The 15,356-nt window shown below is 51.8% G+C and overlaps 2 protein-coding genes across 3 annotated transcripts in view; one reads left to right on the top strand and one right to left on the bottom strand.

The window, feature by feature from the left end:
• Positions 1-5,010: 5,010 nt before the first annotated feature.
• Positions 5,011-11,253, bottom strand: NFKBID (NFKB inhibitor delta). 2 transcript variants are annotated; one of them, XM_077773791.1, is made up of 9 exons: positions 11,192-11,253; positions 10,104-10,294; positions 9,916-10,021; positions 9,671-9,817; positions 9,505-9,556; positions 9,267-9,415; positions 6,810-6,926; positions 6,305-6,469; positions 5,011-5,674 (listed from the first exon to the last, which is right to left on the bottom strand). In XM_077773791.1, the coding sequence occupies exons 2-9, from the start codon at positions 10,202-10,204 to the stop codon at positions 5,621-5,623; spliced, it is 891 nt and encodes a 296-aa protein (XP_077629917.1). In that variant the 5' UTR covers positions 10,205-10,294; positions 11,192-11,253; the 3' UTR covers positions 5,011-5,620. The 2 variants fall into 2 exon arrangements, with proteins under 2 accessions (XP_077629917.1, XP_077629916.1); XM_077773790.1 differs by lacking the exon at positions 11,192-11,253 and adding an exon at positions 10,529-10,605.
• Positions 11,254-14,461: 3,208 nt separating this feature from the next.
• The window catches only part of HCST (hematopoietic cell signal transducer), a 1,646-nt gene continuing 751 nt past the window's right edge, over positions 14,462-15,356 (top strand). The window contains exons 1-2 of the mRNA XM_077773849.1: positions 14,462-14,602; positions 14,996-15,019. Of these exons, the coding sequence (XP_077629975.1) occupies positions 14,560-14,602; positions 14,996-15,019 (67 nt within the window). The 5' untranslated portion in view covers positions 14,462-14,559. The remainder of the gene's footprint in view (positions 14,603-14,995; positions 15,020-15,356) is intronic.

Raw genomic sequence — 15,356 nt, 5'->3', positions numbered from 1 at the left:
CCAGGCCGTCCTGCGTCTCTGTGGGGGAATCGGTGTGTAATGATAACTCTGGATACTGGTGTGGATCCCTGCCCAGGCCTCCTTCACCTCTTAAAACAGTATGAAGGATCTTTAAATCTGGGCGGAGCCTATAGAAAGGGCCAGGACTGGCACACAGTGGGTGGACCCAAAGACTGGGTAGGCTCCCTCTGCCCTCTCAGGAGCTTTCCGTGGTGCTGAATGGTGTGTTACTTCTAGGCCTCTGTTTGCTGAATCCCAGGCTAGACTCCGAAGAAGCTGTTTCTGGCAGTTTCTCCTGCCTTCTGTTCACCCTCACACTCAATCCCACACAGCATCCACCCCCAGCCTTCGAGCCTAAGGAGAGAATGAGAAGCTTGAAACCCTCTTACCATTCACAAGTCTTCATCCCTTCTTTGAGAGGCAATAGGAATCCCCCTGACATGTGGAAGTCCCAGTTATGTCCTAGAGAGGGGTATGTGATGTTGGCAAGCACCTATCAGAATTTAGACCCTCCTGTATTCCATTTTGTGACATTGCAGTTAGCCCTCTACATATGCTGTTACCTGTCCCAAGAAGGTTGTTATGGGGATCAAAAGGGTTGATATTTGTGGAGACTTAGAAATGTGCCTGCCACTTCACAACCACTTCACAAGTGATTTGTTAAATAAATTTTAAAACAGTATGGAGCGCCTGGGTGGCTTAGTCGGTTAAGCGTCCGACTTTCGCTTAGGTCATGATCTCGCGGTTCGTGGGTTCGAGCCCCACGTCGGGCTCTGTGCTGACTGCCAGCTCAGAGCCTGGAGCCTATTTCAGAGTCTGTGTCTCCCTCTCTCTCTGACCCTCCCCTGCTCATGCTGTCTCTTTTTCTCCTAGAAATAAATAAAAATATTTAAAAAAAAAAAAAAAACCAGTATGGCACCAAATACTCATATGGCACTCACCCTGGGCTGGGTACAGTCCCAAGAGCTTTTTTTTTTCCCTTTTTTTAGTAGGCTCCATGCCCAATGTGTGGTTTGAGCTAATGACTCTGACTAAAGAGTTGTGCACTCTACCGACTGAGCCAGCCAGGCACCCCCACTCTGAGAGTTTTTTACATACGTTGATATGCTTAATCGTTACTTCTATCCCATAAAGGAGGTATTATGATTATTCCCATTTATAGATTAAGAAATGGATATAAGAAGTTATATCACATGTCCATGGTCACTACATAGGAATGGTCAGAGCTAGAGATTCAACCCAGGCAACTGGGTTGCTGCATATGGGTTTCAGCACCCATACTCTTGGCCATTTTGCTAACCAGCTGTCTAGTAATTCGAGGCTGTCCCATATGCTGTTCAGGTTGTACACTGCAAAATTCCAAGTGATACCATTCACTTTCTAGATACTATAGATTTGCACTTTTACCACAACTTCCCAGCAGGTGGCAGTAATATGCCATGTTCTAATGGCAGCACACAATTTTCTGACAGATGGCGGGGGGTGGGGGGGAAGCATCTATTTATTTTTTCTTTTTCTTTTTTTAACTGTATTTATTTTGAGAGAGAGAAAGCATGAGTCAGAGAGGGGCAGACAGAAGGGGAGAGAAAGAAAGAGAGAATCCCAAATAGGCTCCACACTGTCAGCACAGAGCCCACCCAACAAGGGTCTGGAACCCACCAACTTGAGCTGAAGTTGGACGCTTAACCGACGAAGCCACCCAGGCACCTGAGGGCATCTATTTCTAATTTTTCCCCAAGGGCCTTTGAGCTCACAATGTCTCTTCATAATATATGCATGTAAACACAGGTCACATGTATTAAATACAGACCTAGTAGACATTGTGAGGAAGATGCCTACATGGGCTAAGTTGGATACAATGCCTCAGCTTTATTAGAGAACCCAGTCTGCAACATCATTCTGATTTTGATTTTAGCTTCAGTTGTATGGAGACAACCCTAGCAGAAATCTATGACTAGCACCACAGGTAGGGGGAAAAGTTGCCTTTATGTTTTCACAGCCAAGTGTGACTAACAGGCTAACAATGGGCAAGGAGCTCCAAGCAGGTGCAACAGGAAATGAAAGGCCATTTTGCTCATTATGCTCAGTGTGTGATTCCTTAATAATGTTTACATATTAATGGCATTACTTAGGGTAATTTTTAAAATGCTTATTATTGAAATCCCAGCAGGAAAAGTAACTTTGCTATTGTTCATTTGAAGCTGCCCTCTTTTCCCACTGAAAATAATTGGTTACTTTTTCCCTTAATAATACAATTTATTAGAGACATTTTATAATTTTATCATGTTAATGTATGTGTGTGTGTGTATGCGCACGCGCATGTGTGTATTAATACACATTGGGATATATATCTTTTTTTTAGATTTTTTTGTGTTTTGTATTTATTTTTTTTTTGAGAGTCAGAGAGAGACAGCGCGACAGAGAGAGAGACATACGCAGAATCTGAAGCAGGCTCCAGGCTCTGAGCTAGCTATCAGCACAGAGCCCGACGCAGGGCTCGAACCCACGAACCGTGTGATCATGACCTGAGCCAAAGCTGGACACTTAACCGACTGAGACACCCAGGCACCCTTAGATTTTTAAAAAAATGTTTATTTTTGAGGGACACCTAGGTGGCTCAGTCGGTTAAGTGTCCGACTTTGTCTCAAGTCATGATCTCACAGTTCATAAGTTCTAGCCCTGCATTGGGCTCTGTGCTTGGAGCCTGGAGCCTACTTCGGATTCTGTGTCTCCCTCTCTCTCTGCCCCTCGCCTGCTCATGCTCTGTCTCTCTCTCTCTCCCCACCAAAATGAATAAAAACATTAAAAATATTAATGTTTATTTTTGAGAGAGAGAGAGAGAGGAAGAACGAGTTGGGGAGGAGCAGAGAGTGGGGGGACAGATTTGAAGTGGGTTATGCACTGAGAGCAGAGAGGCAATGCGGATCTCAAACTCACGAACTTTGAGATCATGGCCTGAACTGAAGTTGGACACTTAACCAACTGAGCCACTCAGGTGCCCTGGGATATACGTCTTATGTGTCAATAGAATCTAAGATACTATCAATGATAAGAAATACCTTTAGGTACTACAAAGGAAAAAAACAAGGAATTTTTTTTTTATTTAAAGTTTTCTTTTTTTTAAAGTTTATTTTTGAGAGAGAGTGTGGGGGAGGGGCAGGGAAGGAGGGAGAGAGAATCTCAAGCAGACTCCACACCGTCACCATGGAGCCCGATGTGGCGTTAGAACTCACCAACCATGGGGGGCGCCTGGGTGGCTTAGTCTGTTGAGCATCCGACTTTCGCTTAGGTCATGATCTCGCAGTTCATGGATTCGAGCCCCGCGTCGGGCTCTGTGCTGACTGCCGGCTCAGAGTCTGGAGCCTGTTTCAGAGTCTGTGTCTCCCTCTCTCTCTGACCCTCCCCTGCTCACGCTGTCTCTCTCTCTCTCCTAGAAATAAATAAAAATATTAAAAAAAACAAAAAAGAACTCACCAACCATGGGATCATCACCTGAGCTGAAACCAAGTCAGACGTTTAACTGACGGAGCCACCCAGGCACCTCAAAATACAGAAATTAAAGGAAGTCTCTCTGTGACTGTAAGATTAATTCCAGTTAAGTTGTTAGAATCTATGAAATAACTTTCCCATGAAGTCTTCATGGGTCAGTTGCCCCCATGTGCATACACAGAAGAGCAACATATGCTGGTACAGGGAGGTGATGTGGGAGACTAACACAGCTGGCTCCTGAAACTCCGCCCCCCAGTATTCAGGCCCTTGTGTAGTGCGCCCTCCCCAGATCCTGGGCTTGGCCACGTGAATGACTTTGACCTATGTGATGTCAGCAAGCATGATGCGGGCTTGTTCTCTTGGAACCACCACGTGAAGACATCCACTCACCTCCCTGGAGAGACCACGTGGAGAAAGAGATGCGTGGCCCACGCCCAGTGGTTCCAGCCATCTCAACCGAGCTATCAGACACGTGAGTGTGCCCAGCCTAATCAGGCCTCTAGCACACTGCAGCCACGAGTGACCAAAGCAGGATAGGACTGTCCAGTTAGAGCCCAGCCCAGATTGCAGAATCCTGAGCGAACAGTGATGGTTGTTTCAAGCCTCAAGTTTTGGGGTAGAAACACTAGCAGATGCCCTGAAGTGTGCTTGGTTTGTTGTCCTTGAGAGGCTCTGAGCAGCGGGGGCCTATGATGGGTCAGAGGGCTTTCAGTGGGGGAGGGGCTGTTTGATAAGACTGGGATGAAGTCCAGAGCAGAGGCTATTGGGGCAGTTAGGAGAAGGGGGCATTATGGAGGTCTTCCATCTTAGTTTGGATTTCTCCAGAAACAGGATTTGAGGACAACTTAGCGGTAGGGGAGGGGGGATATGACACAGAAAAGGGAAAGCAGTCAAGAAAGAGTATGTTACCAAGCCAGAACCAGTGTGGGAACTGGAGCTTAATTCCTTTGGGGAGCTCTGAGAGCTTGTGTAGAACACACACTTCCACATTATCCTCATAGACAGGTGAGGGATCTGGCGTATGTATGTATGTATGTATGTATGTATGTATGTATTTTAAAGAGAGAAAGTGGGAGAGAGAGGCAGAGAGAGAGAACCTTAAGCAGGCTCCACACTCAGGGCGGAGCCTGACATGGGGCTCCATCCCACAACCCTGGCATCGTGACCTGTACCAAAATCAAAAGTCGCACACTCAACAACAGACTGAGCCACCCAGGTGCCCCAGGACCTGGAGTATTTATATACCATCTCCTGAAAGGATGGCTGTTAGATGGGAAGTGGCATAACCTCACCAGCATTAAGGTTGCCATACTCACGAGGGCAGAGCAGGCTCCAGTGATCTGACACTGCTCACGGGCAGTCAGACCACCAGATGTTGATATGGTGAGGGCGACAGGGTATGGACTTAGCACCCACAGTGCCTGCCACACACTCCACACACAGCTTCATCCAAATACGCCTCCCCAGCCAAGCACCACAGCCACTCCCTTGCACCAATGCCCCAGAGATGAAGACAATGACAACGGAGTCCAAACCGAGTTTAATAAGTAGTTCCACTTATGGGGAGGAATTCAATGGAAATGGGGAGATCTGGGACAGGGGGCCAGTTGAATTCTAAATTAGAAAGCATGTGACAGGGGGTTCAAATCTAGGAGAGTCCTTCCTGTCTCAGAGGTAAGGACCTGAACAGTGTGGATCCTGAGAAGGCTTGAGGGGTCATCTTAGGAGCTCTACTGGATGGCACTGGGAGCTATTGGGGGGGTACTCCAAGTACTGTGTAGGGAAATCACATCTGGGGTTCTAGATGCAAAGGGTTGAGTAGGGGAGGGGGCCCCAAAAGATCCCAATGGGGAAAGGGTTTGGGGTCCAGGGTGTTTCACAGAAACAATCAAGGGGCCTCGATTTCACAGAAATCATCAAGAGGGCTCCTTGTAGGTGGGAGAGGGGTATTACACCACCCCCAAATATTGGGGATTGTTTACCCCCCAGCAGCCATTTTGGGGTTTTAATGTAAGACCCCAATGGCAGGACATTCCACATACATTATCATGGATCTGCAACATTAGCATACGCTGGCTGTCCCACAGGACGGTGGGGACTGGAAAATCAGTCCGGGTTCTGGGTTTGAGTCCTAAGAGGACAGGCCTGGGGGTGCCACACGGCTCCTTTTCAACAGCTGCCGGAGCTGCAGACAAGACAAGGCAGAGGAAGAGAAGTTAGGGAGGCTGGTAGGAGGGGTGGGGACACAAACACTGTGAAGTTGGGGGTTAAAGTGGAGAAGCAGGGTAGGATCAGCTCGGTTTGCAGGTCAGGGGTTCAGAGTCAAGATTTAGGGTTAGGGATGAAGGTTCACACACTGAGAAAAGGATCAGGAGCCAGAACTGGGATGGAAGGAAAGTGGGGAGTTCCCACCTTGGGGTTACCATTGAGGACTGGGAGTCAAAGGGTAGAGGCAAGGGGTCAGAGGTCACAGTTAGGGGTCAGAAGTCTCACTTTGAGGTCAGGGCTGGGGTAGGGGGTTGGGGCAAGGTGACTTGGGAATCAAAGGTCACACCTTGAGGTCACGATTTAGGGTTAGGAGTAGAGGCCATACTCTGAGGTCAAGGTTGAAGTAGAGGTTAGAAGGAGTCACCAACACCAGGTATGAAATCAAATGCTGGGGTCAGGGACCACATTTTCAAGTCAGGGTTGGATAGGGATCAAAGTCACCTTCTGAGATTAAAAGTCACCCTCTAAAGTCAAGAATGAGTAGGGCCTGGGGTTCGCCCTGTTAAGTCAGAGGCCTCTCTACAGTCAGGGCAGGCTCCGTGCTCACCCCCTCGGGGCCCGGCCCAGGCCGCAGCAGGTGGACAGGCTGCTCATTCTCCAGGTTTCGCAGTGTTGGATCTGCCCCAGCTGCCAGCAGGCGCCGCACGATGGCCTCCTGGGGTGGCCCAGGGGGCAGGGCAGCCGCCATGTGGAGGGCTGTGTTCCCATGGGCCTGGGGACAGCGAGGGGAGGACTGATAAGGATCCAGACTCCGCTGGCCTGGGCCCTCAACAGGTACCCTTCATATTCTGCATCCCGCTACACCCAAGTCCCACACTCCTGCTTCACATCCACACGGCCCCACTGACATCCCAGAATCCTCTCCACAATCACATTCCACACACCCCTCTATGTCCTCTACGTTCCCCCAATTACATCCACATCCTCTAGAGTCCCCACCCGTGTTCCATACATTGTCCCCTCCCCAGCCACAGCCCACAGGACTCCCAGCATCCCACCGCCCCTCTCTGTCATATTGCACACAATCTGCACACGCCAGCCTAGGCCCCCACCTTCATGTTGACAAAGGCCCGCAAGTCTCCCCGTGGCAGCTCCAGCAGCAGCTGAACCAGGGTGGGATTGGCAGCCTGCACGGCCAGATGCAGAACTGTCTTGTTGCTCTTGATCTCCTGGAGAGAAGGGAACAGCAGAGGTCAGGCGAGTCCTCATACCTGGGGTCCCTCCCATGGAAGCCAAGAGCCTTTAGACACCTTGTCTCTCCTTTGCAAGCACCCAGGGGTGCCTTGTACAGTTATAGGTGTCGTGTACTATACAAGAGTACCATGTTTAAGAGGGTGCCTTTCACATCATACACATCACAGAACTATACGTTTATTATGACAGTTTTCCAGCCCAAAAGTGACTTTGGGCTAGCAGCTGCCTTGGCCACCCCACATTCTACTTGGCACAGTACAATGTACCCACATCTCACACGGACAGTCTTTATGTATAAGGATGGGACTTCAGCAGCATTAATCAGGGGCCTAAGCAAGCCTATATCCACTTCTATACTGAGTTGTTCTCAGCAAATAAATACACTTTCCAGGGTGAAACCTTATTATGTGCTCTTAAAGAGTTTTTTAATGATAACGAACATTAAAAATATTATGTGTTTAGGGGCGCCTGGGTGGCTTAGTCGGTTGAGCGTCCGACTTTCGCTTAGGTCATGATCTCGCGGTTCGTGGGTTCGAGCCCCACGTCGGGCTCTGTGCTGACTGCCAGCTCAGAGCTTGGAGGCTGTTTCAGAGTCTGTCACTCCCTCTCTCTCTGACCCTCCCCTGCTCACGCTGTCTCTCTCTCTCTCTCTCTCCTAGAAATAAATAAAAAATTAAAAAAAAAATTTTTTAAATATTATGTGTTTAAGAATGTCTGGGTGGCTCAGTTGGTTAAGTGTCCAACTCTTAACTCTCCTCAGGTCATGATCTCACAGTTCATGGGATCAAGTCCCATGTCAGGCTCTGCGCTGACAGTGAAGAGCCTGTTGGGGGTTCATTCTCTCTCTCTCTCTTTCTCTCTCTCTCTCTCTGCCCCTCCCCTGCTCATGTGTGCACGTGTGCACACACACACACTCTCTCTCTCAAAATAAATAAACCTTAAAAATTAAATATATATGGCTCACCAAATAAATTAGGAAAAGAAAACAAGGAGATGGAGAGAGAATCTCTAAATTCAGAATGACCCTAAAAGTCTTACAATGGCAATATGTGGGCTTTATTTGGATCCTAGTTTTTGTAACGAAAAGAATAAATATCACTTTAAAGCCAATCAGAAATTTGAACACAGCCAGAATATTTGGTATTTTGAGATTAAGTTTTTAAGGTAGAATAATCATATTCAGGTTAAAAGACTTTAAAAGACACAAATATTTATGAATAAAAATACACTCGGGTTTGGGGTGCCTGAGTGGCTCAGTCGATTAAGCGTCTGACTTCGGCTCAGGTCATGATCTCACTGTTCATGGGTTCGAGCCCCGCATCAGGCTCTGTGCTGACAACCAGCTCAGAGCCTGGAGCCTCTTTTGGATTCTGTGTCTCCCTCTCCCTCTGACCCTCCCCTGCTTACACTGTCTCTCTCTCTCTCAGAAATAAATAAAACATTAAAAAAATTTTTTTTAATGCTCAGGTTTGCTTTAAAATAACATAGGAGCACCTGGGTGGCTCAGTCGGTTAGGCATCTGACTCTTAATTTCAGCTCAGTCATGATCTCACAATTCATGGGATTGAACCCCACGGTGGGCTCTGTGCTGACACTGCGGAGCCTACTTGAGATTCTCTCTCTCTCTTTCTCTCTATCTCTCTCTGTCCCTCTCTTACTCTCTCTCTCCCAAAATAAAAAAACAAACACTAAAAAAATGTTTTTAAATAAAATAATATAGGAAAGTGAAGGAATGGATGGGGCAGGATTGACTACTAGTTGCTGATTAATGATGTTGGGTACGGGGAGTTCACGAGACCATTTTCTGTATTTTATCTGGGTTCAAAATTCTTTAACTAAAAAAACAAAACTAAATAATAAGCAGGTGTTTAATTTTCTCAGCCAGCCTGTGAAGTAGCTACTATCAGAGGAAAGAAGATAATATATTCATGAAGAGGTGGATTCTGGCATCAGACCACCTGGGTTCTAATCCCCTCTCTGATACTCACAAGCTGTGAGATTTTAACCCTGTGCCTCAGTTTTTCTTATTAGTGAAATAGAAAAAGTAATAAATACCACACATGCCAAAGGATGTTTGTGGATTCAATTAGTTAATCCATGAAACGCAGTACTAGATGAATAGTAAGTGCTTGATAAATATAAGCTAAGATCGGTAATGTCATTCTTTGGGGCACAGAAAAATGAATATGCTCAAGTCCACACAGCTGGGAAGAGACAAAGCCGGCATTTGTCTGAAGCCCATGGACATCCAGGTGACCCGTCCCACATCATCCAGGTGACCCACCCTCCCAGGGGCGGCCCATCGCCCAGCTCACCTGGCTGGTGTGATCAGCACCCATGTGCAGCAACATCTGGACACAAGCCAGTCTGTCTCGGGCCTGGGTACTCAGCACCCGGGAACATAGGTCAGGTGGGTGCATAGCAACATTGAGCGCCAGGATGGCCGTGTGGAGAGGGGTGAGGCCTGCGGAATGGAGACAGTGAGGGCTCTGCATCCGGAGCACCCACTCCCACTCCACCTGCCACACCTGCCCTGCTCACCACTCAACTTACCCTCAAAGTCTCTGGCTTCTAGGTCAACCTGAACCCCCGAGTTAATCACAGCCTGAGGAGGAGAAGGCAGAGTGCTGGATTAGGGTCTCCCCCCACTCCTAGCCCCAGAAGCCACGATTTGAGCAACCAGTCCATCCCATTCACCCCGCTGGTCAGCCGGCCATACCGAGAGGACTCCTGGGAGCCCATAGGTAGCGGCCACATGCAAGACAGAACGTCCCTGATGATCAGTGGCATTGGGCTCTGCTCCCAGGTTCAGTAGATCCTCCACAATCAGGGGCTGGTTGGCGGCGGCAGCCACCAGGAGAGGGGTCTGCAAGGGATAAGAAGGTCAGGCTGGGGCCCCAGTCTGAAATCCAGCCCCCAGACCTTCCGCCTTCAAATCCAGGAGTCCAGGCCCCTGGCCCTCACCTTGCCCTTGTGCTCACGAATGTCCAGATGTCTGTACACTTGGAGCATCTCAGCTGCAGCATAGGCTGCCCAGCGCAAGCCCCGAGCCGCAAACAGGTGCAGGAGCCTGAGGACAGGTAGTGGGGCACCAGTGAGCGCAGCACCCCAGCTAAACCAAGAGCAGGCAGACTGCGATCCCCTATACTCACGTGTCTCCCTCCTCATCCTGGGCCAGCAGCCGTTGTGGCCCCAGAGCCAGCATGTGAGCACGGGCTGTGTCCAGAGATGGTCCGGTGGTCACAGGAGGCATCTGTGGGGGTCCTGCAGGGAGTCCAGAACCTCTCCAGGATCCTGCCTGTGGCAGGGGAGGTTCTACATAAAGCCGGGCATCCAGGGGGTCCTGAAGGGTGCACGCGGTGGGAAGAGCCAATCAGCTGAGAATTCTCTCTTCCTAACAAGTATACATACACACACAGAGTGCCAGGTACAGTGGCTGGGTGTCCCTTCTGTACCAAGTGACCTTGGACCTCTGGGCCTCAGTGCTGCCCATCTGAAGAACTGATCTTAATCCAGCATGAGGACAACTGGGAATTTTAGGGGCCTTTCGGCATCCTGTTCCCACTCTGTATCTCACCTCCATCCCCACAGAAAATGGACACTGCCGCCCCGGGTCGGAGGGTGGGTAGAAGTCGGTAGTCGGGAAACCTTCAGCGGCAGAAGCAGGGTAAGTGTAGGGGCTGTCTGTGTAGGCAGCATGCGTGTTGGGGTCCCAGTCTGGAAAGCCCGTGGTGGGGGCCAGGCCGCCAAGTCCAGAACCCACAGTCTCCTGGTGTACTGGGAAGCGAGAGTGGCCTGTGTGTGAGAGGAGCAGGGGCAGGCCTGGTTACCAGAGTCGGGGAAGTCACCGTCGCGGCTGGAGGGCCTGGGAGGGCCTGGGATCTCTCAGGGTGCTGGGGGCTAGTCCGTGTGGGACACCAAAGGGCTGGGACCCTGACTCCAGGACACCGAGGGGCTGGAAGCTTGGACTTCTGAAACCTGGCCTCCTGGGACACTGTGGGGCTGAGGGCCTAGACTCCTGGAGCGACCAAAGGCTGGAGCCTGGGCCCCTGGAACACGGAAGGACTATGTACATAGATTACAGGGCTCCAAAGAGTCTGGGAGATCAAACTGTTACTGGGTCCCAGCAAGAGAAGGTCTGACTCCGACATTCCCAAAAGTCCGAAGATTTGGAATGTCTGAGTCCCTGAAGAAAGCTGGGGCTACGAGCTGAGGGAAGCAGATGATTTTCCAGACTTACCTGCCTCACTCTCAGTCACAGATGGAGCCAGGGACTGGGCCAGGGGAGGTGGAAACTGTCCCTGTAAAGGCAGAAACAGAAAGGAACAAGAGGGAATTTATCTGACAGGTCCCTCAGCGTCCATTCCCCCACCCACAGCGCAGCGAAGTCAGGCGCCGACTCCCATCTGTTCTGAGGGCCCCTCAAGCCATCAAGTCCTTGCCCAATGGGACAGAGCCTCATAACAGTTCTAGTTCACAGGGCTCCATGGGTCTTACCGGTACCCCACCAGCATCAGGCTGCTGCTGACGGCGCCTCTGTTCTTCCAGGAGCTTCTTCACGGTTTGCGATGGGCAGTGGCTGCGTTCACCCCGGCTCACTGGGGGGGGGAGGGCGGTAGGGAAATAATCAGGGGTCTTTAAGTCACCCAACCTTGCGGGGGAGTGGTTTTGGGCTCCCTGCCTCGCCCTCCTGCGCGGAAAAACTGGCACACTGACGTTGCCTGAGTACTCCAAAGCCAATCTTAGCTTTTCAGGTGCAGCATCCGCCTCCGCCGTTTCCTTCCCTTTGCTTCGCACTTTCCCCTCTGACCCAACTTTCCACCAGCGTCGTGGAAACTGAGGAAGGGGGAGGAGGGCGCTCCTCTGCAGCACCTCCCCCCAACTTCCGTGAAAAATCCCAGCCCCCTGATCTCCCATTCCCTAGGCCTGGGGGTGGGGGTCGCTGGGGAACACTCCCTGAGACTCACATCCAGGTTCCCAACATCTCTGCCCTAGAAGCCGTCCTCTGGAAACCAGGCGTCCGAGTCCCCAGCCCCTCTCTCCAAGGAACCACGAGTCAATAGCCCCCTAGTTCATGGGGGTTGCAGAAGTCCAGACCCCATTCCCCCTTGAGACCTAACAGTCCAGGCCGCATTCTGCGGCAGTCCGAGCGCCTAGTGCCCCTTTCCCCAGGACCCAGGAGTCCGGGATCTCAGCCTCTTCCTCCCTAGCACCTGGGAGTCTCAGTTTGCAGACGCCTGTTCCACACCACCCCGGAAGTCCGGGCCCTTAACCCTCGCACTTCAGAGCCCGGTTCCGGCGGAGGAAGGGTTAAGCGGGGGAGGGCAGACTCGGAAACAGCCCAGCCGCGACGCGCTGACGTCACGGCGCTCACGCAAGGGAATCTTCCATCCACCCCTTCCACGCCTGGCCGCGCGCAGCAGGTGTCCCGCTGAGAGGTGGGGCGCGCGGCCAAGCGTGGAGCGCGTGGAATCCCCGCACGTGGGGAATTCCCGAGCAGCCCAGGGACCCGAGGCGGGTGTAGACTCGGGAATTCCCGGCGCGGGGGTAGGNCCTTTCTGGCCTCCTTGCCAGCCCCGTCCTCCCACAGGATCCAGGGGGTGGGACCCCCAGCCCTTTCACACCCGGGACCCAGGATTCCATTCGAATCTCCAATCCCCTACCGCCCAGGACCCCGGAGTCCAGAATCCCAGCCGCTCCTCCATCACCACCCAGAAGCCCGGGCTTCCTGTCCCCTCTAAACACCAAGTACCCTCACTCGCAGCACCCAGACTTGATGCTCCAGCTCCGTCCCTGGGGTCCTCAAAAGCCAGACTCCCAGCCCCTCGCTCTCTCAAGGGGCCGAGCGTCTCACCTCCCCATGCCCCCATTACCTCGGGGATTCCGTGGCGCGGATTGCGGGCCCCCAGGGCCGCGGCCTCGGCGCTGCGCCAGCCTCGCTCTTTCCCGCGGAGCCGCCGCCGGGTCCCCGATCTAGGGTCGGTGCCCCGCGAGTTTTTAAACTGGGGTTGTAGCACCGCCCGGTTATGGGCAGGGCCCCGCCCACAGGCCTGGGAGTCCCCGTGTCTCGCTCTAGCAAGCCCAGTCTCTGAATGGGCGGGGCTGACACTGAGAGCCAGACTCCTGAGTGTCCCAGGAAAGAGGGAGCTGGGGGCCCCATCTTAGGTCTGAAGGAGAAGTGGCCTGGGACAGCGGACTCCTGAAGGAGGAGAGCACCGAGGGCCTAGACTTCTGAGTCTCGATCCAAGGGGGTGATGGAGGCTCGATTTCCGGGCCCTGGACTGAGAGTGGACAGTATTATTTATGAGTCCTGGGGGAAGAGGGGACTGGGTTCCGCACTTGCTGGTCCCGAGGGAAGGAAGATTTGTTGGCAAGAGTGGTATATAGGTGGACTCACATTTCTCCCTTTTCCTCACATCTCCTTCTTTTTCAGAGGGCAGTTCTCATTTATTCATTCATCATTAAAAATAATGTATTACTGGGGCGCCTGGGTGGCTTAGTCGGTTAAGCGTCCGACTTTCGCTTAGGTCATGATCTCGCGGTTCGTGGGTTCGGGCCCCGCGTGGGGCTCTGTGCTGACTGCCAGCTCAGAGCCTGGAGCCTGTTTCAGTCTGTGACTCCCTCTCTCTCTGACCCTCCCCTGCTCACACTGTCTCTCTCTCTCTCTCTCCTAGAAATAAATTTTAAAAAACATAAAAAAAAAATTAAAAAAAAATAATGTATTACTGCAAGAGACTTTGCTGGGCGCTGTGGTATAGCTGTGAACTAAGCAGCCAGGAATTCCCAGGCCTCAAGCCAACTGACATTCCAGGGGAGGCTCATTCTCAGTTCCCCTCTCAGTGATCGTGTTAATCATTTCTCCCAGGCTTTCAGGACTTCTGCTCTCCTGGTTCTCCTCACTCACATGCTGTTGCTTCTCGGTTTCCCTGGCTGTTTCTGCCTCTTCCCCCATTCTTGGGGGCCGGGGGCACTCCTCTGTCTGTACTCACTTCCTTGGTGACCTCATTCAGTCTCGTGGTTTAAATGCCATCCATAAGCCATCAACCTGAAAATTTACATTTCCAGACCAGATCTATCCCCTGAATTCCATAGGTGCAACTGTGGTCATTCAGTTCCACAAGGAGATCTGTCAGGCATTTCCAGCTCAGTCACCCCAGACCTTGACACTTTCCCCCTAAACCTGCTTCCTCTCATTTGCCATCTCTGTCAACGGATGCCCCAACTTTTCAGCTGCTTAGTCCAGAAGCTTTGGCCATCCTGAATCCCTCTGTCTCGTACACACCCATACCGACATGCTCAACTAATTTCGTTGGTTCTACCTCCAGAATCTTTCTAGAATCTCTCCAGTGCCCACAACCTGGTCCATCTGTCCTCTCCAGTGCTCCCACCTGAACAAACATAGCGGCTTCCCTGGTCTCTGACCCTACCCCCAAAGGCAGTCACAGAGACTCACCACTTCTCCCCCTCCCACACACGCACACAGGAAGCAGGTGGCCTTGTCACCAGCAGGGTGATATCCGCTATTGCTGCTTCTCTACTCCCCCACTGTTCCTCAGGACTTCTCTGGACCAAAGCCTTTGGCCAGATTCCTTCTAGCCCCTACCCACCATGGCCCCTTCAAGTGACATCCTGATCCTGCTTTTGCTCCCAGGTGAAGCCAATGGTTATGGGGGGTGGCAGGCAGAGCATTTACGAAAAGGGTGGCTTGGGTGGCACCTGAAGGGAGGAGTGCTAAGAGCAGATCCTCCCAGTACCCCTTCCTTCCTCGAGATCCTTTCGGCTTCAGAGGCTGGTTCTCCGGGAAGAGAAACGGAGTCTGGAGTCGCTGCTTGTTAATCACCCCATCTCACTGCTGGGTCTGTCTTTACTTCTATTTCTGATTCCCTGTCTTTCTATGTGCCTCTGGGAGCTCCCCTTCCCATCTGGCCTCTTTCTCATCTGCTCCCTCCCCAATGGAGGTTACTTCTCAGGACACCACCTTTCCCTGTACCCTGTTTTGGGAACCCCCTCTCCCTGCTGACCCACCTTCCCTCTCTTTTCACAGTGGCTGCAGCTCTGACGACCCCAGGTGAGAAATCAGTGCCCCTTCCCCTTTGCCATGGCCCTTCGGGGACTGCTTCCATCCCTACAGTGTGGCCTGAGGGTCCTGGAATGCCCCCAGTAGCCCTCTGGGTCGCCACCCCGCCTCTCACCCCCAAATCAGAGCCCCCAGGGGATCTGTAGCCCTCTCTGGGTTCCCAACTCACTGCCCTCATCACCAGATTGAAGCCTCAGGGACTCAGCTACCCCCCAGCCTTCTTTGAGAGTACTCACTATGCCCGAAGCACCACCCATGTCTCTCTGTGCTGGGACACCCCCACCTCTCTCCAGTCCTCCACCCCCCCTCTCATCCCCCAAGTCACACC

Source organism: Crocuta crocuta, unplaced genomic scaffold (assembly GCF_008692635.1).
Source record: "Crocuta crocuta isolate KB4526 unplaced genomic scaffold, BGI_CrCroc_1.0 scaffold267, whole genome shotgun sequence".
Taxonomy (NCBI): domain Eukaryota; kingdom Metazoa; phylum Chordata; class Mammalia; order Carnivora; family Hyaenidae; genus Crocuta; species Crocuta crocuta.
Note: the sequence above shows the minus strand (reverse complement) of the source record. Positions and strands in the feature narration are given on the sequence as shown.